At 51.1% G+C, this 22,919-nt stretch overlaps 1 protein-coding gene across 20 annotated transcripts in view; it reads left to right on the top strand.

Annotated features, from left to right (window-relative positions):
• SCRIB (scribble planar cell polarity protein) overlaps positions 1-22,919 on the top strand; it is a 237,931-nt gene that overhangs the window by 71,086 nt on the left and 143,926 nt on the right. For all 20 annotated transcript variants that reach the window (XM_084621786.1, XM_084621778.1, XM_084621790.1 and 17 more), the window contains 4 exons: positions 4,832-4,921; positions 5,357-5,434; positions 16,929-17,243; positions 17,889-17,969. In XM_084621786.1, coding sequence (XP_084477912.1) covers positions 4,832-4,921; positions 5,357-5,434; positions 16,929-17,243; positions 17,889-17,969 — 564 coding nt within the window. The remainder of the gene's footprint in view (positions 1-4,831; positions 4,922-5,356; positions 5,435-16,928; positions 17,244-17,888; positions 17,970-22,919) is intronic.

The following is a 22,919-nucleotide window of genomic DNA, read 5'->3' as shown; positions in this document are numbered from 1 at the left end:
TATGGGGGCTGTTATTTGAGCTACTGCAGTGGCTCTCAGCTCTTCCAGACTACTGGAGTCTGATTTGTCTCGTGTACCCTCAAGTTTCACCTCACTTAAAGACGACTTGCTCACGAAAGTGTCACAGCACACTATTACTGAAAAAATGCGTACTTTCTTATTTTTACCATATCATTATAAAATAAATCAATTGGAATATAAATATTGTACTTACATTTCAGTGTATAGTATATAGAGCAATACAATCAAGTCACAATGAAATTTTAGTGCTTTTTATGCAGCCTGTTGTAAAACTATGAGGCAAATATCTATGAGTTGTTATACCCCCTGGAAGACCTCTGAGTATCCCTGGTTGAGAACCAGTGAGCTAAAATAGTGTGGCCATGGTGGCACAGACGTTGCCTCAGGCCAGATCCCAAAGTATATACCCGGCTATTCAAGTGGGATTGTTCTCTGAAAACATCTGTTCAGTGTGCAACAGCAGTCAAAAAAGCTAAGAGAATGTTAGGAACCATTAGGAAGGGATAGATAAAACAGAAAATATTGTAATGCCACTATATCAATCAATGGTACACCCACACCTTGAATACTGCGTCCTGTTCTGGTTGCCCCATTTCAAAAAAGTTAGAATTGGAAAAAGTACAGCGAAGGGCAAGTACAGAGAAGGGCAACAAAAATGATTAGGGGTATGGAACAGCCTCCATAGGAAGGGAGATTAAAAAGATTGGGACTGTTGGAAAAGAGAGGCCTAAGGGTGGAAATGCTAGAAGTCTATAAAATCTAAAACTTGCAGAGAAAGTGAATAGGGACTTGTCATTTATCCCTTCACATAACACAAGAACTAGGGGTCACCCAATTAAATTAATAAGTAGCAGGTTTAAAACAAACAGAAGGAAGTGTTTCTTCACACATCACACAGTCAACCTGTGGAACTCATTGTCATGGGATGTTGTGAAGGTCCAAAGTATAACTGGGTTCCCAAAAGAATTAGCTAAATTCATGGAGATAGGTTTATCAATGGCTATTAGCCAGGATGGTCAGGGACACAACCCTATGCTCTGGATGTTCCTCAACCTCCGAATGCAAGAAGCTGCGGAGGGGGAATGGATCACTTGATAATTGCCTTGCTCTGTTCATTCCCCCTGAAATATCTGGCACTGGCCACTGTCAGAGACAGGATACTGGGCTAGATGGACCATTGGTCTGACCCAATAGGGCTGTTCTTATGGTTAGAGTTGGAAATTCCCCACCACATCCCATCTCTGGGGCCAGGGTAGGATCATTCACTCCTGTTTAGCTTTTTGATTGTTTGCTTTAGTCTAGTTCAAAACAGCCCAAGCGATAAGCTCCCACCTCTCCACTGATCACACACTTCGGGTATTTCCAGCCTGTCGTCATGTCCCCTTTAGTTTTTGCTTAGCGAAGCCAGACATATTTAGCTCTTCTAATCTCTCCTGGTGAGTCAATCTTTCTGGCTCCTGAGCTGCTTCTCTGAGCACCCTCCACTCCTTCAGTATCTCAGCTGGTATCCAGAGCTGAATGGGGTATCCAGGTGAGGCCTCCCCAGAGCAGATGGAGAAGGACTCTCCCCTCCCTGTCCCAGGCAGGAGATGTGGGATTGAGGGACCTGAAGCTGAGCACAGAGCTGGAGAGAGAAGAGACTGGCCCCTTCCTGCTCACACAATCCCATTGGGCTTTTCTAGCTGCTCTACCCCACTGCAAACTGTGGTCTAACTCACTGCTACCACCCCATCTTGGTCCAAGGTCCATTCGGAATCTGGGGTTTGCTTTCTCCCTCCTGGGATGTATGTGCTGTCTGTATCCAGGTTGAATCTCACTCGGTTATTTCCTGCCATGATCTCTAGCGCCTCTCGGCCCTGTGTTGCTTTCACTTACTGTAGAATTAGTTGCAGGGGAGGGAGGGTTTTTCCCCCTACTTAGAGTATTAATGGCAATGGCTTAAGACTTACAGAATTTAAGGCCAGAGGGCCCATTGGAACATCTAGTATAACCATCTGTATATCACAGGCCACTGAATTTCACCCAGTTACCCCTTTATCGAGCCCTGTGACTTGTGTTTGACTGAAGCATCTGTTCCAGAAAGTCATGCAGGATTGGGACACAGGAAGAGACAGAGAATCCACCATGTCCTTCCATAGTTTATTCTAGTAATTAATCACACTAACTTTTAAACATTTGTGCCTAATGTCTAAGTTGAATTTGTCTGACTTCAGCATCTGGTCATTGGTTGATATCTACCTTTCTCTGCTCAATTAAAGTGCCCTTTAGTATGATATTTTCTCCCCATGATGGTATGTATACATGGTAATCAACCCTTGCTCTCAGTCACTTTTGTAAACGGATTGAGCTCTGTAAGTCTCCATGTCAGGCATTTTCTCCAGCTCTTGAATCATTGTTGTGGCTTTATTCCGCACCCTCTTAAATTTTTTTTAAACATTTTTTTCAAACATGGATACCAGAATTGTACCAAGTATTCTTGTATCGGTCTCACCAGAGCCATACAGAGGGTAGAATCATCTCCCTACTCTCTAGTCCCTGTTTATACATCCAAGGATCACGTTAGCCCTTTTTACTCCAGCATCCCACTGGGGGCTCATGTTCTGTTGCTTGTCTGCTATGGCTCCATAGTCCTTTTTAGTCACTGCTTTCTAGGATGTAATTCCCTACTCTATAGGTATGGCCTGCATTCCTGGTTTATACTGTATAACTTTGCATTTGTTGGCTATATTAAAAAACATTTTGTTTGAGTGGACCCAGGTTACCAAGGCAGCCAGATCAGTTTGTATCGCTGCTCTGTCCTCATAGATTAGCAGAATTTAAGGCCAGAAGGGACTATTAGATCATGTAGTCTAATCTATATATCACAAGGCCTTAAAGTTCACTGTGTTATCACTATATGGAGCCCAATAACTTGTGTTTAGCCAAAGCATTATTTGCCACTTCTCTAATCTTTGACTCATCCACCTATTATAGCAGTAGTGAGTTTATATTTACTTGCATATCATTGATAAACATGCTGAATAATTTTAGACCAAGTATTGATCCCTGGGGAACACCACTAGAAACATCCCCATTTGATAATTCCCCATTGATCTGTCAGCCGGTTTTTAATCCATTTGAGCGGTGCTCTTGAGATTAGTATAGCAAGACACCATGGCCAGAGGCTGCACAGGGTTCATTCCTGTTAGAACCAGAATGGGAGCAGAAATACAGGAAAGCAAGAAGGGCAGAGGAAACCGAGAGAGAGCAGAGACAGAGACCCCATTTGCCTAGTGACTTACTGGACTGTAAACCTTCCGTGACTGATCAGGCAGCTTTCCAGAGGCCATGTCTCTCAAAGCACCATGGAACTTAAAAATATGGTAGCTGCAAAGTAACTTCAGTTCATAAAGTCGAGTTCTGCACACACTGCTCACATCATGCATTGAGCTGCAGCTGGAGCTGGGTGAAGTGGACTTTTCCAAGAACTCTAGGGTCCCTACCCCTTGCACCTTGCCTACCCCAGGCAGGCAAGATTCAATGGTTCCCTTGCCATGACATATCTCTGAGGAGCACCTAGCAGGGACCATACCAGAGACAGGCTACCAGAGGAGGTGGCCCAAATCTGCTCTGGCCTCCCACCTCAGTGCAGTCTCTGGGGATGGACCCAGCTGTGTGTGCTCTTAGAGCTTGATGCCTCTGCAGCAGCCTTTCTCTGCTCTAGACTTTGTTTCCAGAGAAGTGACATCTGGAGGGCAGCAGATTTCTTCCCGTCTCCTTCCTCCCCCACCAGCACCCTTCTCTCCCCAGCGGGGTCTCTGTGCATTTCCACCACTGCCCAATGGGCTGTCCTCACATGGCTCCTTGGGCCTGTGGCACTCAGTGAGCCCCAGGAACACCTTCCTTCCTTCCCTGTCATTGCGGGTGTATGAGCCGAGCACCTCTCCACACAGCGCTTTCTGCTGGCCCTGGATTTAGACACAGCCAGCTGAGGCCCAGACACGTGCAGAGTGCTCTCAGGGTGAGGGAGAGTGGGAGAGCAGAGCGGGAAGGAAGCTGTTGAATGCCTCAGTCAGAATCCTGAGTCTGCCTGTCCCTGAGGAGAGAAGAGGAGGCAGCCACCCCATCCTGTTTGCAGCCAGTAGGGCAAAGGGGGTAATTTGATCAGGGCCATGCACTGGTGTTGCTCTGTGTGTGGGAGCCAAGTGCAGGCCATGTTAGGGTCAGGTGGGGCCCTTAATTTCACAGCACCTGCATAGAATTGGACCCCAAAGGAAAGGAGACCAAGATACATAATTGGGAGGTGGCACAGGCAGCGTCCCTTGCTCCTGTCACTCGCCATTTGGCTCAATTCCACCCCTTGCCAACTGCCCAGTTCCTGTTCAGTCACCCCTGACTTCCCCAAGTCCCCTCCAACTCCTGCTCAGTGCCCCCATCCCACCCCGAGTCTTCTGCCCACACCCACTGCTTTTCGGTTTGCTGTGGTTTTGGCCGCACTGTCTGATATGTTTGTTGCTGGCAGGCTGGGGCTTGGGCTAAAGGTTAGGGACAGATCCATGGAAAAGGGGCTGACCGGCTGATTGGTGCCATGGCTTTGGGCACTAACAGCCAGATGTGGCCACCACCCCATCCTCCATCAGCCCTTCTGCTTTGCACAAATACATGAGCAGCCATGTACACACTTAAACGAAACTCGCAGTCATTTTCCTGTGTGCTGGTATGTATGCCAGCTTGCATGCGCTCTTGTGCCCGCCACCCTCCTTACTCCCCCAGCTGTTTTTATGGCAGCTGCTCTGCATTGAGCTGTGATCTGTTTCCATTTTGCTTGCAGCTGACCCTGACTATCCTGCGGCATACGGGGGGGCTGGGCATCAGCATCGCAGGGGGCAAAGGCTCCACTCCCTACAAGGGTGATGACGAGGTAAGGAGCTGGGCTGCCCAAGCCGGGAAGTGCCTGCCTGCTCTCGGGCAGGATCTGTCTATCTAGAAGTGAGGTGTGCCCCATCATGGCAGTGCCTGACTTCTGTGTGTACTGGGCCTGCTCTGTGGATGTGCTGGGGGCACATAGGGCAAGGCAGGGCTAGCCTTAGACCCTCTTGGAAGCAGGAGTCTGGTAGGGCTGAGCAAGGGAGAAGGTGTCACCTCTGGAATGTGGGTTCTGGGCTGAAACACCAGCACTTCCCTGTGGTCACAGTGTAGTAATCAGACACAGCACCACTCCGGGGCCTGAGCATTCCCCTCCCAATAACATACATCCCCAGGAGGGGGAATTCCTCCCTCTCTGCTCCCCCAGTAACATCAGCTCCTGGGGTGAAGGGCCTGTTCTCCTCTTGCTAACATGATGTTTTGATTCCAGGGCATCTTTATTTCCCGTGTGTCGGAGGAGGGCCCTGCAGCCCGAGCAGGAGTCCGTGTCGGGGACAAGCTCCTGGAGGTAAGAGCCCAGCTTCTGTGAAATGGCAAGGTATAATGCTGCGGGTGCTGATTGTGGGCTGCAGATGTGGCTCCGATATCTGATTATGAAGATTATTATTATTTCATAGAATCATAGAAGATTAGGGTTGGAAGCGACTCAGGAGGTCACCTAGTCCAACCCCCTGCTCAAAGCAGGACCTAATCCCTGACTAAATCATCCCAGTCAGGGCTTTGTCAAGCCAGACCTTAAAAACCTCTAAGGAAGGAGATTCCACCACCTCCCTAGGCAACGCATTCCAGTATTTCACCACCCTCCTAGTGAAAAAGTTTTTCCGAATGTCCAACCTAAACCTCTCCACTCCAACTTGAGACCATTGCTCCTTGTTCTATCATCTGGTACCACTGAGAACAGTCTAGATCCATCCTCTTTGGAACCCCCTTTCAGGTAGTTGAAAGCAGCTATCAAATCCCCCCTTATTCTTTTCTTCTGCAGACTAAACAATCCCAGTCCCCTCAGCCTCTCCGCATAAGTCATGTGCTCTAGCCCGCCTAATGATTGTTGTTGCCCTCCGCTGGACGTTTTCCAATTTTTCCACATCCTTCTTGTAGTGTGGGGCCCAAAACTGACACAGAACTCCAGATGAGGCCTCACCAATGTCGAATAGAGGGGAACCATCACGTCCCTCAATCTGCTGGCAATGCCCCTACTTATACATCCCAAAATGCCATTGGCCTTCTTGGCAACAAGGGCACACTGTTGACTCCTATCCAGCTTCTCGTCCACTGTAACCCCTAGGTCCTTTTCTGCAGAACTGCTGCCTAGCCATTCGGTCCCTAGTCTGTAGTGGTGCATGGGATTCTTCCATCCTAAGTGCAGGACTCTGCACTTGTCCTTGTTGAACCTCATCAGATTTCTTTTGGCCCATTCCTCTAATTTGTCTAGGTCCCTCTGTATCCTATCCCTACCCTCCAGTGTATCTACCATTCCTTCCAGTTCAGTGTCATCTGCAAACTTGCTGAGGGTGCAATCCACTCCATCCGCCAGATCATTAATGAAGATATTGAACAAAACCGGCCCCAGGACCAACCCTTGGGGTACTCTGCTTGATACCGGCTGCCAACTAGACATGGAGCTATTGATCACTACCTGTTGAGCCCGACGATTTAGCCAGCTTTCTATCCACCTTATTGTCCATTCATCCAGCCCTTCTTCTTTAACTTGCTGGCAAGAATACTGTGGGAGACCGTATCGAAAGCTTTGCTAAAGTCAAGGAACAACACATCCACTGCTTTCCCCTCATCCACAGAGCCAGTTATCTTGTCATAGAAGGCAGTTAGGTTAGTCAGGCATGACTTGCCCTTGGTGAATTCCATGCTGACTGTTCCTGATCACTTTCCTCTCCTCTAAGTGCTTCAAAATGGATTGCTTGAGGACCTGCTTCATGATTTTTCCAGGCCTGAGGTGAGGCTGACTGGCCTGTAGTTCCCAGGATCCTCCTTCTTCCCTTTTTTAAAGATGGGCACTACATTAGCCTTTTTCCAGTTGTCCGGGACCTCCCCGATTGCCATGAGTTTTCAAAGATAATGGCCAATGGCTCTGCAATCACATTCGCCAACTCTTTTAGCACCCTCGGATGCAGCGCATCCGGCCCCATGGACTTGCGCTCGTCCAGATTTCTAAATAGTCCCGAACCACTTCTTTCTCCACAGAGGGCTGGTCACCTCCTCCCCATGCTGTGCTGCCCAGTGCAGTAGTCTGGGAGCTGACCTTGTTTGTGAAGACAGAGGCAAAAAAAGCATTGAGTACATTAGCTTTTTCCACATCCTCTGTCACTAGGTTGCCTCCCTCATTCAGTAAGGGGCCCACACTTTCCTTGACTTTCTTCTTGTTGCTACATACCTGAAGAAACCCTTCTTGTTACTCTTAATATCTCTTGCTATCTGCAACTCCAAGTGTGATGTGGCCTTCCTGATTTCACTCCTGCATGCCCGAGCAATATTTTTATACTCTTCCCTGGTCATTTGTCCAATCTTCCACTTCTTGTAAGCTTCTTTTTTGTGTTTTAAGATCAGCAAGGATTTCATTGTAAAGCCAAGCTGGTTGCCTGCCATAGTTACTATTCTTTCTACACATCGGGATGGTTTCTCCCTGTAACCTCAATAAGGATTCTTTAAAATACAGCCAACTCTCCTGGACTCCTTTCCCCCTCATGTTATTCTCCCAGGGGATCCTTCCCATCAGTTCCCTGAGGGAGTCAAAGTCTGATTTTCTGAAGTCCAGGGTCCGTACTTTTTTGCTCTCCTTTCTTCCCTGTGTCAGGATCCCGAACTCGACCATCTCATGGTCACTGCCTTCCAGGTTCCCATCCACCTTTGCTTCCCCTACTAATTCTTCCCTGTTTGTGAGCAGCAGGTCGAGAAGAGCTCTGCCCTTAGTTGGTTCCTCCAGCACTTGCACCAGGAAATTGTCCCCTACCCTTTCCAGAAACTTCCTGGATTGTCTGTTTACCGCTGTATTGCTCTCCCAGCGGATATCAGGGTGATTGATGTCTAGATTCTTAAAAGGAATCCTTCGTCTCCATCTGCCAGTGCAGGATCTGGTTCCCTTATCGGATCTTAGCACAGTCTTAGCGGCTCTGATGGGACCTTCATTTGATCCTCTGGCATCCTGCCTCTTTCCTCTCTATGACAAAAACCAGGGCCTGTGATCTAGTAACTTCTGTTAGTTACCGGAAGAAAGCCTCGTCCACCTCATCCCCCTGGTCTGGTGGTCTATAGCAGACTCCCACCATGACATCACTCTTGTTGCTCACACTTCTAAAATTAATCCATAGACTCTTAAGTTTTTCTGCAGCTTCATACCAGATCTCTGAGTAGTCATACTGCTCTCTTACATACAGTGCAACTCCCCCAGCTTTTCTGCCCTGCCTGTCCTTCCTGAACAGTTTATATCCATCCATGACAGTACTCCAGGCATGTTAGTTATCCCACCAAGTCTTTGTTATTCCAATCACATCATAATTCCTTGACGGTGCCAGGACTTCCAGTTCTCCCTGCTTGTTTCCCAGACTTCTTGCATTTGTGTATAGGCACTTAAGATAACTCGCTGATCACCCCTCTTTCTCAGTATGAGGCCGGAGTCCTCACCTCTTGCGCTCTTCTGCTTGTGCTTCCTCCCGGTCTCCCACGTCCCCACTTACCTGAGGGCTTTGGTCTCCTTCTCCCGGTGAACCTAGTTTAAAGCCCCCCTCACTAGGTTAGCCAGCCTGCTTGTGAAGGTACTCTTCCCTCTCTTCGTTAGGTGGAGCCCATCTCTGCCTAGCACTCCTCCTTCTTGGAACACCATCTCATGGTCAAAGAATCCAAAGCCTTCTCTCCGACACCACCTGCGTAGCCATTCGTTGACTTCCACGATTCGACAGTCTCTACCCAGGCCTTTTCCTTCCACGGGGAGAATGGACGAGAACACCACTTGCGCCTCAAACTCCTTTATCCTTCTTCCCAGAGCCACGTAGTCCGCAGTGACCCGCTCAAGGTCATTCTTGGCAGTATCATTGGTGCCCTCGTGGAGAAGCAGGAAGGGGTAGCGATCCGAGGGCTTGATGAGTCTCAGCAGTCTCTCCGTCACATCGTGAATCCTAGCTCCTGACAAGCAGCAGACTTCTCGGTTTTCCTGGTCAGTCCCCCTTAGGAGGGAGTCCCCAACCACCACCACCCACCTCCTTCTCTTGGGAGTGGTGGTCATGAAACCCCCATCCCTGGGACAGTGCATTTCATGCCTTCCAATCGGTGGAGTCTCCTTCTGCTCCCTTCCCTCAGACGTATCATCTAGTCCACTCTCCGCATTCGTACCTGTGGAGAGAACATGAAAACGGTTACTCACCAGTATCTGCATTGCTGGTACATGGACGCTCCTCTTTCTTCTTCTGGAGGTCACATGCTGCCAAATTTCTTCACCATCCTCCTGTCCCCGCTGCGCAGCCTGCTCTGATTCTTCAGAATGTTGTGCCCGTAGAAGCATATCCTGACGTCTGTCCAGAAAATCTTCAGTTTCTCTTATGCAACGCAGGGTCGATACCTGTTGCTCCAGACCCTGAACCTTCTCTTCCAATATGGAGACCAGCTTGCACTTCATACAAAGTCGCGTCTGTCCTGTGGAAGAAAGACAAACATGGCACATCCAGTGCAGGTCACAACAGCTGAATGCTCCCCATCCATATTACCGTCCTTCTACAAGCTTCCTCAGCTGTTGCAGTAACTATTTAGTGAAGCCGGCAAGATGAAAGCCTCAGTGGGTTCTCCCCAGGCAAACTCCCTCTGTTCGCTGCTTAGCTAATTCGCAGCTGATTGACCTTTTATAGCAATCAGTCACTTTCTGCTTCCTTGCCCTCTTCCCTGAATGTGGGAAGAGGGGTCCGGTACAAGACTAGCTCATCCCCAGAGACCCTGCGACCACTGCCTAGCATGCTGACAAAAAGTGATTCATTGTTTTCTTGTACTCCACCTTTGGTCTGTATCCCTCTGGGTCTGACTACACTGAAATCACGGGAAGTGATTACAGCTTATGGAGACATAGCCAAGCTAAATTTAATGTAGCTTGCTTAGGTAGTGGAGCAGTGAAGATGCGGCAGTGTACATGGCAGTGTGGGCTGTATAAGCCCATCCACACCCCTGGGTCATTACTTGTGGGGCTAGCCCACACTCAAGTGCACATGCCACAGCTTTGCTGCAGTGTCCAACCTAGCTAGATGAACCCTAACTCAGGTATGTTCACAGGAGCTGCAGTCACACCCCGTGAATGCGTGCAGACATACCCTTACCCTGGAAGCTCTGTGGGGCAGGGACTGTCTTTTTGTTCTGTGTTTGTACAGCACCTAGTGCAGTGGGGTTGTGGTTCATCACGGGGACTCTGAGGAGTTCTGATAGTAAATAATAATAATACCCACTACCCCTCCCTCCTCAAAAAATCTTTAAAAACTGCTGAGTCCTGCAGGATTCAACTCCCATGAGTAGCCAGCTTCTGAAGCATGAATGGACCAGTGCAAGGAGCAAATGGTACATCACAGAATTGAGAGGAATGGCAGTCAGCATTCAGGCCAGAGAAATAACACAAGGTGTCTGTAACAAGAGCTCAACTCCCTATTCATGCACTGCTTATGGTCCCCACATGTTCCCTGTCCTACTGAGTGCAGCCAGCAACTTGGTAGCATTTATGGGAATGGGCATCATTCTGCTTACACAGTCCAGTCTTGCTCACTACCCACCATGGGCACTGAATGAAGCAGGGATCATGTAGAAAAAATACTGTGTGATCCATGGAATCAAAGACTGGATCATGCTGCTGTCACAGGGGCAAGCTTAATTCTGGCATTTCCTAACTGATCAGTACTGGGTTTTTCAATCTTAATAATATTATTTAAATTAATCGTTCCATAGATTTGAAGGCCAGAACTAGTCTGACCTCCTATATGACACATGCCATTAAATTTCATTCAGTTGTTCCTGTACTGAGCCATTTACTTTTGTTTGACTAAAGCATCTTTGAGAATGGCATCCTGTCTGGATCCAGAGACATCCAGAGATGGAGAGCCGCCTTGGCAGAGAAATTTCATCATATTTAACTCTTTGATAGAACGCCACACAGGGCATGTCTTCTCTGCACAGTCAGCCTGGGTGTTGGCATGCAGATTTGAGCTCTCAGGTTAGCCTGGCCCACATATGAGTACTCCCACAGCAAAGCCCTACCCACATTACTGTGTCTTCAGTGTTTCCGCGTGCTCCTGTATGTGTTGGGGGACACTCCCATGGGTTTTTGTGCTGAGATGCTCTAGGATTCTTTCCCAATCAATTGTGTCAGTTGCGGAAGAACTTGTCTGTTCCTTGGGAGAACTTGTGGGAAGGGCATTGGAGGCCTATCAGCACTCAAGTGAATTTGCCGGCAGCCTCACTGCAAAGTGCATGAGTTCCAGTTTGGGTTTTAACCCAGACACTCAGCCATTTGGAAGCACTGGTTCAAAGAAGCACATCTGAGAGTTTAGTGTGTGGATGGTTTGGTCACAAACCTGTAGGACCACAGACTAAGAATACAGCATAGACATACCCATAGGCTTAGGACTCCTAAGTTCTGTTTCTGGCGCTGGAAGGGGAGCGTAGTCTATTTGTTAGAGCAGAAGACTGAGGGTTATTGACTCCTCAGTGCTATTTGTTACTGTTGCTTTACATTTACATAGTACTCATTCATCTGTGTATCTCAAAGCAAAGATGGGTACGTATGTGTAGCCCCATTTTAGAGATAGCGTAGCCAAGCCCATAGGATTGGCATATTCTTTCTGAAAGGCAGGTGGGACTTGGATCTGCCCTATCAGAAACCTGGGTTCTGCTCCTAGCTCAGCCCCTGAGTTAGTTGCGCTGTTAAAGGGTGGGGAAGGACACTTGGCTGTGCACAAGAGTAGGCCTAGCTCAGTAATAAAGGCTGTGGTATAGAATCATAGAATATCAGGGTTGGAAGGGACCTCAGGAGGTCATCTAGTCCAACCCCCTGCTCAAAAGCAGGACCCATCCCCAATTAAATCATCCCAGCCAGGGCTTTGTCAAGCCTCACCTTAAAAACTTCTAAGGAAGGAGATTCCACCACCTCCCTAGGCAACGCATTCCAGTGTTTCACCACCCTCCTAGTGAAAAAGTTTTTCCTAATATCCAACCTAAACCTCCCCCACTGCAACTTGAGACCATTACTCCTTGTTCTGTCATCTGCTATCACTGAGAACAGTCTAGATCCATCCCCTTTGGAACCCCCTTTCAGATAGCTGAAAGCAGCTATCAAATCCCCCCTCATTCTTCTCTTCCGCAGACTAAACAATCCCAGTTCCCTCAGCCTCTCCTCATAAGTCATGTGTTCCAGACCCCTAATCATTTTTGTTGCCCTTCGCTGGACTCTTTCCAATTTATCCACATCCTTCTTGTAGTGTGGGGCCCAAAACTGGACACAGTACTCCAGATGAGGCCTCACCAATGTCGAATAGAGGGGGACAATCACGTCCCTCGATCTGCTTGCTATGCCCCTACTTATACATCCCGAAATGCCATTGGCCTTCTTGGCAACAAGGGCACACTGCTGACTCATATCCAGCTTCTCGTCCACTGTCACCCCTAGGTCCTTTTCCGCAGAACTGCTGCCTAGCCATTCGGTCCCTAGTCTGTAGCTGTGCATTGGGTTCTTCCGTCCTAAGTGCAGGACCCTGCACTTATCCTTATTGAACCTCGTCAGATTTCTTTTGGCCCAATCCTCCAATTTGTCTAGGTCCCTCTGTATCCTATCCCTGCCCTCCAGCATATCTACCACTCCTCCCAGTTTAGTATCATCCGCAAATTTGCTGAGAGTGCAATCCACACCATCCTCCAGATCATTTATGAAGATATTGAACAAAACCGGCCCCAGGACCGACCCCTGGGGCACTCCACTTGACACCGGCTGCCAACTAGACATGGAGCCATTGATCACTACCCGTTGAGCCCGACAATCTAGCCAACTTTCTACCCACCTTATAGTGCATTCATCCAGCCCATACTTCTTTAACTTGCTGACAAGAATACTGTGGGAGACAGGTTTCAGAGTAACAGCCGTGTTAGTGTGTATTCGCAAAAAGAAAAGGAGTACTTGTGGCACCTTAGAGACTAACCAATTTATTTGAGCATGAGCTTAAGCTCATGCTCAAATAAATTGGTTAGTCTCTAAGGTGCCACAAGTACTCCTTTTCTTTTTGTGGGAGACAGTGTCACAAGCTTTGCTAAAGTCAAGAAACAATACATCCACTGCTTTCCCTTCATCCACAGATCCAGTAATCTCATCATAGAAGGCGATTAGATTAGTCAGGCATGACCTTCCCTTGGTGAATCCATGCTGACTGTTCCTGATCACTTTCCTCTCATGTAAGTGCTTCAGGATTGATTCTTTGAGGACCTGCTCCATGATTTTTCTGGGGACTGAGGTGAGGCTGACTGGCCTGTAGTTCCCAAGATCCTCCTTCTTCCCTTTTTTAAAGATTGGCACTACATTAGCCTTTTTCCAGTCATCCGGGACTTCCCCCGTTTGCCACGAGTTTTCAAAGATAATGGCCAATGGCTCTGCAATCACAGCCACCAGTTCCTTTAGCACTCTTGGATGCAATTCGTCCGGCCCCATGGACTTGTGCACGTCCAGCTTTTCTAAATAGTCCCTAACCACCTCTTTCTCCACAGAGGGCTGGCCATCTCTTCCCCATGTTGTGATGCCCAGCGCAGCAGTCTGGGAGCTGACCTTGTTCGTGAAGACAGAGGCAAAAAAAGCATTGAGTACATTAGCTTTTTCCACATCCTCTGTCACTAGGTTGCCTCCCTCATTCATTAAGGGGCCCACACTTTCCTTGGCTTTCTTCTTGTTGGCAACATACCTGAAGAAACCCTTCTTCTTACTTTTAACATCTCTCGCTAGCTACAGCTCCAGGTGTGATTTGGCCCTCCTAATTTCATTCCTACATGCCCGAGCAATATTTTTATACTCCTCCCTGGTCATATGTCCAACCTTCCACTTCTTGTAAGCTTCTTTTTTATGCTTAAGATCTGCTAGGATTTCACCGTTAAGCCAAGCTGGTCGCCTGGCATATTTACTATTCTTTCGACACATCGGGATGGTTTCTCCCTGTAACCTCAACAGGGATTCCTTGAAATACAGCCAGCTCTCCTGGACTCCTTTCCCCTTCATGTTAGTCCCCCAGGAGATCCTACCCATCCGTTCCCTGAGGGAGTCGAAGTCTGCTTTCTTGAAGTCCAGGGTCCGTATCCTGCTGCTTACCTTTCTTCCCTGTGTCAGGATCCTGAACTCAACCAACTCATGGTCACTGCCTCCCAGATTCCCATCCACTTTTGCTTCCCCTACTAATTCTTTCCGGTTTGTGAGCAGCAGGTCAAGAAAAGCGCCCCCCCTAGTTGGCTCCTCTAGCACTTGCACCAGGAAATTATCCCCTACGCTTTCCAAAAACTTCCTGGATTGTCTATGCACCGCTGTACTGCTCTCCCAGCAGATATCAGGAAAGTTAAAGTCACCCATGAGAACCAGGGCGTGTGATCTAGTAGCTTCCGTGAGCTGCCGGAAGAAAGCCTCATCTACCTCATCCCCCTGGTCCGGTGGTCTATAGCAGACTCCCACCACTACATCACTCCTGTTGCTCACACTTCTAAACTTAATCCAGAGACACTCAGGTTTTTCTGCAGTTTCGTACCAGAACTCTGAGCAGTCATACTGCTCCCTTACATACAGTGCAACTCCCCCACCTTTTCTGCCCTGCCTGTCCTTCCTGAACAGTTTATAACCATCCATGACAGTACTCCAGTCATGTGAGTTATCCCACCAAGTCTCTGTTATTCCAATCACGTCATAATTCCTTGACGTCACCAGGAAGGAAGGGACTTATTAAGTCCCTTAATAAGGTAGGAAGAGACTTATTAAGGTCAGTCAGCGGAAGTTGTGAGACTTGCACTCTGAGGCGCCTGGCTGCCAGCCCAGGCCCCTTTCCCTAGGCCAAAGAGCATTTTGATGTGAAATGAAGCAGCAGCAGCAACAGGAAGATCCACCAGCTCCCTGCCTTGACCCCAAACCAACCAGTGTCCCCCGCACTGGACTAGCCACACTTCCCCTACAACTGTTCCCGAATCTCCCAGCACAATAAGGGCCATCTGTCTGAAGTCAGGGAGACAGAAGGAAGAAGCTGTGAGTTGCACCAGAATTTGGTGGCCACTCCCTGAAGGGAGGATAGCAAGATCTGTGACCCCCAAGTGACTTGCTGGGTATGTGAGAGAGGGGAGGTGGTGAGAGGACACAGGTGTCTCCTTCTGGGGCTCAGTTTTGGTGTTGGCAGCCTGGCATTCTCTTAAGCAAATGGCAACAAGCTGTGCCATGCACCATGGGAGAGAGAGGGGATGGTGCATGGTGTGTGTGGGGTGGCTCCCTTGGGGGAGCTCTCTAGGGAGTTGGAGTGTGGGGGATGTTCCCTATGGGGTTGAGGTGTATGTGTGATAGTTCCCTGTGGAGTCAGTGTTTCGGGGGGGTTCTATGTGGGGTTGATGTGGGGAAGGGGCTTCCTGTGGGGTTGGTGTGTGTGAGAGGTTCTGGGTATGGTTGCTGTGTGTGTGTGTGTGTGTAGGGGGGTTCCCTGTGGGGTTGGTGTGTGTGTGGGGGCTCCATGTGGGGTTGGGTGTGTGTGGGGGCTCCATGTGGGGTGGGGTGTGTTTGGGGGGGGTTCCCTGTGGGGTGGGGTGTGTTTGGGGAGGGGGGTTCCCTGTGGGGTTGGTGTGTGTGTGTAGGGGGGCTTCCTGTGGGGTTCGTGTGTGTGTGGGGGGGAGATGTTCCCTGCGGGGTTGGTGTGTGTGTGGGGGGGCTCCATGTGGGGTGGGGTGGGGGGTTCCCTGTGGGGTCGGTGTGTGTGTGGGGGTGGGGGGGAGATGTTCCCTGTGGGGTTGGTGTATGTGGGGGGGCTCCAAGGACAAGTGCAGAGTCCTGCACTTAGGACAGAAGAATCCCATGCACCGCTACAGACTAGGGACCGAATGGCTTGGCAGCAGTTCTGCAGAAAAGGACCTAGGGGAAAAGGACAGTGGATGAGAAGCTGGATAGGAGTCAACAGTGTGCCCTTGTTGCCAAGAAGGCCAATGACATTTTGGGATGTATAAGTAGGGGCATTGCCAGCAGATCGAGGGACGTGATTGTTCCCCTCTATTCTACGTTGGTGAGGCCTCATCTGGAGTACTGTGTCCAGTTTTGGGCCCCACACTACAAGAAGTATGTGAATAAATTGGAGAGAGTCCAGTGAAGGGCAGAAAAATGATTAGGGGTCTGGAACACATGACTTATGAGAAGAGGCTGAGGGAACTGGGATTGTTTAGTCTGCGGAAGAGAAGAATGAGGGGGGATTTGATAGCTGCTTTCAGCTATCTGAAAGGGGGTTCCAAAGGGGATGGATCTAGACTGTTCTCAGTGATAGCAGATGACAGAACAAGGAGTAATGGTCTCAAGTTGCAGTGGGGGAGATTTAGGTTGGATATTAGGAAAAACTTTTTCACTAGGAGGGTGGTGAAGCACTGGAATGCGTTGCCTAGGGAGGTGGTAGAATCTCCTTCCTTAGAAGTTTTTAAGGTCTGGCTTGACAAAGCCCTGACTGGGATGATTTAGTTGGGGATTGATCCTGCTTTGAGCAGGGGGTTGGACTAGATGACCTCCTGAGGTCCCTTCCAACCCTGATATTCTATGATTCCATGATTCCATGTGAGGTGGTGTGTGTATGTGGGGGGTTCCCTGTGTGGTCGGTGTGTGTGGGGGGCGGGGGAGACTCCATGTGGGGTGGGGTGTGTGGGGGGTTCCTTGTGGGGTCAGTGTATGTGGGGGCTCCCTGTTGGTGTGGGGGAGCTCCTTGTGAGTTTGGGGGAGGGGTTGAGGACTCCCTGTGGGCCAGTCTCCCACCTTGACCCCTGTCCCTTCCCAGGTGAACGGAGTGGCCCTGCACCGTGCGGAGCACCACGTGGCAGTGGAGGCGCTGCGTGGCTCAGGCAGCTCCGTCTCCATGATGGTTCTTCGGGAGCGGATGGTGGAGCCTGAGAACGCCATCACGGTTACACCGCTGCGCCCCGAGGATGATTACAGCCCACGAGAGCCACGGGGCGGCCTTCGTTTTCCAGAGCGACCTGAGGGGGCACCACCCACGGACAGATTCTCCACCTGCCTCATGCGCAATGAGAAGGGGCTGGGCTTCAGTATTGCTGGGGGCAAGGGCTCCACGCCCTACCGGGCAGGTGACACGGTGAGCCGGCAGGGGGGCCTTCGGGAGAGCACTGCCTGATGTCTGTGCAGGCTGGGGTCTCCCTGCACTCCTGGGGGAGGGGAGCTCAGCCCCAGGGTCTGTGTACAGGGCAGGTGGGTACAGAGGGAGGGGGAGGTGTCTCCCTGCACTCCTAGGCGAGGGGAGCTCAGCCTCCATGTCACAGGGCAGGTGGGCACGGAGGGAGGGGAGCTCAGCCCCAGATCTCTGCAGGCCAGGGGACAGGTGGTGTTTCCCTGCACTTCTATGGGGGTGTCATTAGCTCTGTGCCAGGCAGAGGAGCTCAGGCGGGCAGGGGTGGGGCTGTCAGTGGTTGCCAGTGACATTCAGTCCTGGCTCCCTCTCCTCTCGGCTTGTGTATTCTGAGCTCCTGCTGAGTCAGGCTTTCCTGGAGCCAGAGGCTCCACACACGGTTTGGGGGACTGAGGAGTCCAAGGGTGAGGTGTGGAGGGGCGAGGGTCAGAAGGGGGATGGGGAGTGAGGGTGTGGAGTGCTAGAGAGGGGCAGGGGGCTTTGGGCCCAGGTGGGAGGGTTTGGGACTCTGCCAGCTGCTGGAAAGGGGTCTGGATGTGGAGGTGCTCCAGTGATGGGGTTGGGGCTGCTCTGACCCCTGGGGCTCTATTTTAGGGGATCTTTATCTCGCGGATCGCAGAGGGTGGTGCGGCCCATCGGGACGGGACGCTGCACGTTGGAGACCGGGTCATCTCGGTGAGTGCTTGGGGCAGCCATGGGAGGGAGGTGTGGTGCTGGTGAGTCTCGCCGGAAGCCTGTCGTTTACTGTTTCTGTTCATAGGAGTTAGGAAAGCAGATCCCACTGTCCCTCCTCAGCCCCTCCTCCAGGGGTCTGTCTCCTTGTCACTTGACCTCTGGGCTCCTTTCCCAGCTCCTAGGGCCCTAGGGAGACCAGCAGCTCCTGCTCCTGCTGTCCCAGCTTTGACTGGCTCTTGGCAAGGCTGGTGCCCACCCTTCCACAGTGAACACTCGAACCACAAAACCTTGGTGAGTCCCTCCAGCAGCGCTGGCTGCACTGGGGAGTTGCGGACCCCTGGTGCTTCACTGGGTAGGTGGGGGGCTGCTCCCCCATTGGGCTCTGCAAGGCAACACTGTGTGGGGTTGGGCAAGTCTTCCCCTTAGGGCCCTGTGGGTGCTGCCCAGGGGACCAGTGACTCCTGCCAGTGTTGGTGGCAGTTGTTCCCTCCAGAAAGCCAGGGGGTCAGTGTAGGCTGTAGACGGAGAGGGGAGGGTTGTCAAGCTGAGAGTGGGGCCCAGGGGGACTTGGTGAAACCCTTTTTCCTGGTCTCTGATTTGAAGCTTTGGTCCCCAGTTCCTGCTGCTTCTTGTGCCAGTGACACGGATCCCACCTCTGCCTCTAACCTTATACCTCTCTGCTAATCTGTGTCACTTGCACTCCTTCCCGCCCCCTTTCCCTGAGCTCGCATGCTGCCTCTGAGTGAATGGAAGCTCCTGCATCCTGGTGCTGGTGGTGGGTTTCTAGTCCGGCTGCTGTGGTAAGAGCAAGAGTTACCACAGAGCTGGTGCGGGTAAGCACTGATACAGCCTTGTCAGTGCTGGCTTCTGTCTGCTCTATCCCTGGGCCTGGGGTCTGCGCTGTTTTCCCTTTCTCCTGAAAACCCTTTGGAGCACTGGGCTGGGCCTGGCACCCTTTTTCCTCACAAGGGGCTCAGGTGGCCTAGCATCTCTCCCTCTGTTCCTCCCTCCGTCCCTCCCTCCCTGCTCCTCTTCTTCTAGGCCTTCCAAAATTGAGCCATGGCTTGGACAGCAGCTGATCCCTGGGAGCTGCCTAGACTAGCTAGAGCCCTGTGGGGTATCTCTGCATGCCGTGGTGGGAGGATTGTATAACTGTAGCCACATGGCACCCAAGGCCAGATCCACATGGTACCGGTTGGCACCCTCTGCAGCGGGGTCAGAAAGACTCTCGAGCTGTTTGTCAGAGTGCAGTCTGCCTTCTCAGGGTGGGAAGATGAGGCCATTTCAGCGCTCCTCAGTGTCAGCAGTGTAGGTAGGCTGCCCCCTCAGACCGTTCTCTGCATGGATCAGGGCTTGTAGGAAGGGTATTTGGTTTCAGTGAACGCATAGGTCTTGCTGTCATCAATCATCTGAGTGTTCTTGGTCAGCGACTGTCAACAGGGATATGTATACCCCTGTGGGTACGCAGAGGTCTTCAAAGGGGTACATCAGCTCATCTAGATATTTGCCTAGTTTTACAACAGGTGACATAAAAAGCAGTAACGAAGTCAGTACCAAACTCAAATTTCATACAGACAATGGCTTGTTTTACTGCTCTATCGACTATACACTGAAATGTAAGTGTGATATTTATATTCTAGTTGTTTTATTTTATAACTGATATGGTAAAAATGAGAAAGTCAGTCATTGTTCAGTACTAGTGTGCCGGGACACTTTTGTATGCTTATGTTTGGTTCTGTAAGCAAGTAGATTTTAAGTGAGGTGAAACTTGGGGTCGGCAAGACAAATGAGACTCTGGCAAGGGGCGCGGTCGCCTGGAAAGGTGGAGAGCCGCTACTCTGGGTGACACGGTGCGTGCGGTGTCATTGCTTGTATAGAGAAAGGACCCCCTCTTCCTCCACTGGCACATCCCTGCTCGCGTGAGCCTATTGCCCATGCTTGAGCGTGCAGAGTAACAAGAGACTGTAGTGCTGAGCCTCAGAGTCCAGCACTTGGGGCCCTGGGGATGAGTGCAGTATCCATCCATAGACAGAGATCCTTTCCTCTTTCAGCCTGACCCCCGCTTTCCTAGTCTGGGCGTTGCACAGAGCTCCCTGCCTTTAGCAATGGCTTTTGCAGGCCATGGCCTCTCCAGCAGCTGTGTGTCTCCTGACAAGAGCTGCCACTATGCCTTTTACCCTGCTGCGGTGCAGGGTGGCTGTGTTGCTGCTAGGATGATATCTCCCCACGGGAGCATCCAGTCGCCCTGTGGGCTGGGATTCGATCCCCACCTGCTAAGTGTCTTTAGACCCCTGGCATTCCTACTTCCTGACTGTTCTGTGGAGCTCTGTGATTTGGAGCCCGTGCAGAATGCCCAGGAGCCAGTGCCCCATGGTTCAGCTAGGTTGGCCCTGTGGGACTGCTGTGACTGTTTGAGTGGATGTTTCTAATTCTTCCTTGAAAGTTTGATGACATGCTCTCAGCCTCCAAAATATGAGAATCCAGGTCAAAACGCAGCACCTTGGCCAGCGAGAGGCCCCATGTTAATCTGTTTCTTACAAAGATTTCAACTGGGCAGCACCTGCCTGTCCTTACTGGGCTGGTTTTCAGTAGGTGACAGTCTTGGGCATGCACAAGTGTGAGTTTGTGACCGTCTGCAGGGTCTGAATGAGGCAGTTGGGCAGATTTGGCATGCTGCGGGCAGGAGACAGGCAGGCTGCCTCTGAGTGCTGCAGGCAGGCAGATGCCAGTACACGGCTCTGTGAGAAAGAGCAAGCACCCAGCACCCATGGTGCCAGCTGGGGGTATCCGTTCTTAGGCCTTAGCTCCCACCAGTCCTAAAGGGCCTATATTTTCCTGAGAAAAGAAATACAGCGCAGCTTCCTACTCTCATCCCTGTCCTCAAAACCTCCTTTGCACCCTTCTTCTGCGGGAGGCTTCCCATGCCCTCTGCTGGGGGGACTTTGAGTATGTGGATTGAGGGACCCAACCAAGGTCTTTTTCCAAACCTAACACCCCAAAAACATGCCTGTGGTTGGCTACTAACCCTCCAGTCCTCACTCCTGTTCTGACCAGTCTTTCTCCTTCGTTGTGAATAATATCCCTGACCGATGGCTGTGTGTGTTAGAAGGAAACCAGAACCCTCTTGGAGCTGGAGGAGACAGGCCAGAGGAGATGGAATGAAGGGCAGAAGGCATATAGGAGTGGGAACAGAGGGCAGGGACCCTAGGTGGTGGTGGGTGGTACAGGATTGGGGACACAAGGCAGGGAGTGGGGGTGGGGGTGAACTGAGGAGGTACAGGATTGGGGATGGAGGGCAGGGAGCCCAGGAGGGGAAGGTACCAGACTGGGGACACAGGGCAGGGCCTGGGGCAGAGAGGGGTCCCTGGATTTTGGGGATGGAGGCATAGGGCAGTCAGTTAGCAGCAACGGAATTGGGGATGGGGCAGATGGTAGCGAACTAGGTGGAAGTGAGAGGGCAGTGGCAGCTCTGTGCTTACACAGAGATGGAGATTGGGCTCCGGTCACTGGGAGATATAGCAGGGAGTCCATAGCCTCCCTGTGACACGGGACCATGTAGCCAGCTGCTTGCACAGAGGGCAGCTGGTAGCTCTCCCTTTCCCTGGGCACTGGGCAGCCTCGCCTGCTCTTACCGGCCCTGCTCTGTCTGGCCATGACAGGGCTGAGCTGAGGTTACAGAGGAAAACTTGCTCTGTGGGTGAGCACAGCACCCTGAGCTGCAGCCTGGGTCCAGAATGAAGAACAGTGCTCAGCGGGCCAAGGGCCGTTCACAAAGCCAGACCTCAGTCCAGGGAGCCTGTGCGGCTGCCGCAGATGTCCCCGATGCAGCTGGTGGGTCGTGGCCCCTGGGAGCTAGTGGCTGGGTTTATTCCCCACCCTGCACCCCGCCAGAGCCTCTTGCTTTGTATGTGTTTGGGGTGGGTTCTCTCCCCATCCCTGGTAGTTAGTATAATCGGAAGGGTCTGCACCGAGAAGGCCCTCCTGGACTGCTCACTGTGAGGGCAGAGGGAGAGTCCCTCCCATCCATGTCTGTGCTGTGGTCAGGAGGAGAGCCCTGCACTTCCAGTGTTCCTCTTGATTGGGCTGGAAAATGGCTCCGGGAAGGAGGTGATGGGGTAGGTAATGGAGATGGGAGCCAGGGATGTCAGGAGGTGCCTCACCTCAGGCTTCTTTGGTATAAGCTCCTGTGGCTTGTGGGGGTGTAAAGTTTGCTCTCTGGAGTGGGTAGTGCCAGGTCTGGTGAGGATGAGGCTGGTTGTGAGCAGTGTCACCGGGATCCACATGTCCCACTGAGGCCTACTGGGAGGATGCTGCAGGCCCAGTCTGTGCATGGCTGGCTCTGGCTCAGAGCTCCTTTCTGGTGCAGAGCTGCGAATTAGCTGTAACATTTCCATCCGGCCCTTTGGAGCCCAGGCCCTGCTTGTCCGAGACATTACAAGTCTCTGGCTTGTTTCAGAGCAGAGTTGTTGCCCTTTTGGTTCCCCAGGGCCCCTTGACAGGCTTTGCTCTGACAGACTGGAGGAAACATGGTGTTATTACACCTAGGAGGGCAGTACCCAGTGGTGATGAAGGGCCACCATGAGCCATCCTGAGGGATGGGAAATGAGGCACCCCATGAGGACCAACTCATCTCCCACTCTGCTCGCTGTGAGAGGCAGAGGCTCATCACTACACCCAGGGTGGCCTGGCATGTTTGGGCTCTGCCCTGGGGGAATGGTAGGACCAGTGGGTGCTTCAGAACTACTGTGTCCACAAGTATAATAACTGAAGAGTTTATTGCTTGAGCAATAATTTTCCTTCTGAATGTGGCAGTCTCCAGTCAGGAAGCTTCTCTCCAGCCTCTTCCCACACTCGGATCTTCCTGGCCCTCATTACTGTAGTGCGGCCCCTTGAGCCTGGCAATTGTGATCTTGCAGGAAAGCTGGGGTGTGGAAGTCTGTGCAGAGTCAG

The sequence above is a fragment of the Lepidochelys olivacea genome (genome assembly GCF_965140295.1).
Source record: "Lepidochelys olivacea isolate rLepOli2 genome assembly, chromosome: 2".
Classification (NCBI taxonomy): Eukaryota; Metazoa; Chordata; order Testudines; family Cheloniidae; genus Lepidochelys; species Lepidochelys olivacea.
The sequence above is the reverse complement of the archived record's forward strand: the minus strand, read 5'-3'. Positions and strand labels throughout refer to the sequence as shown.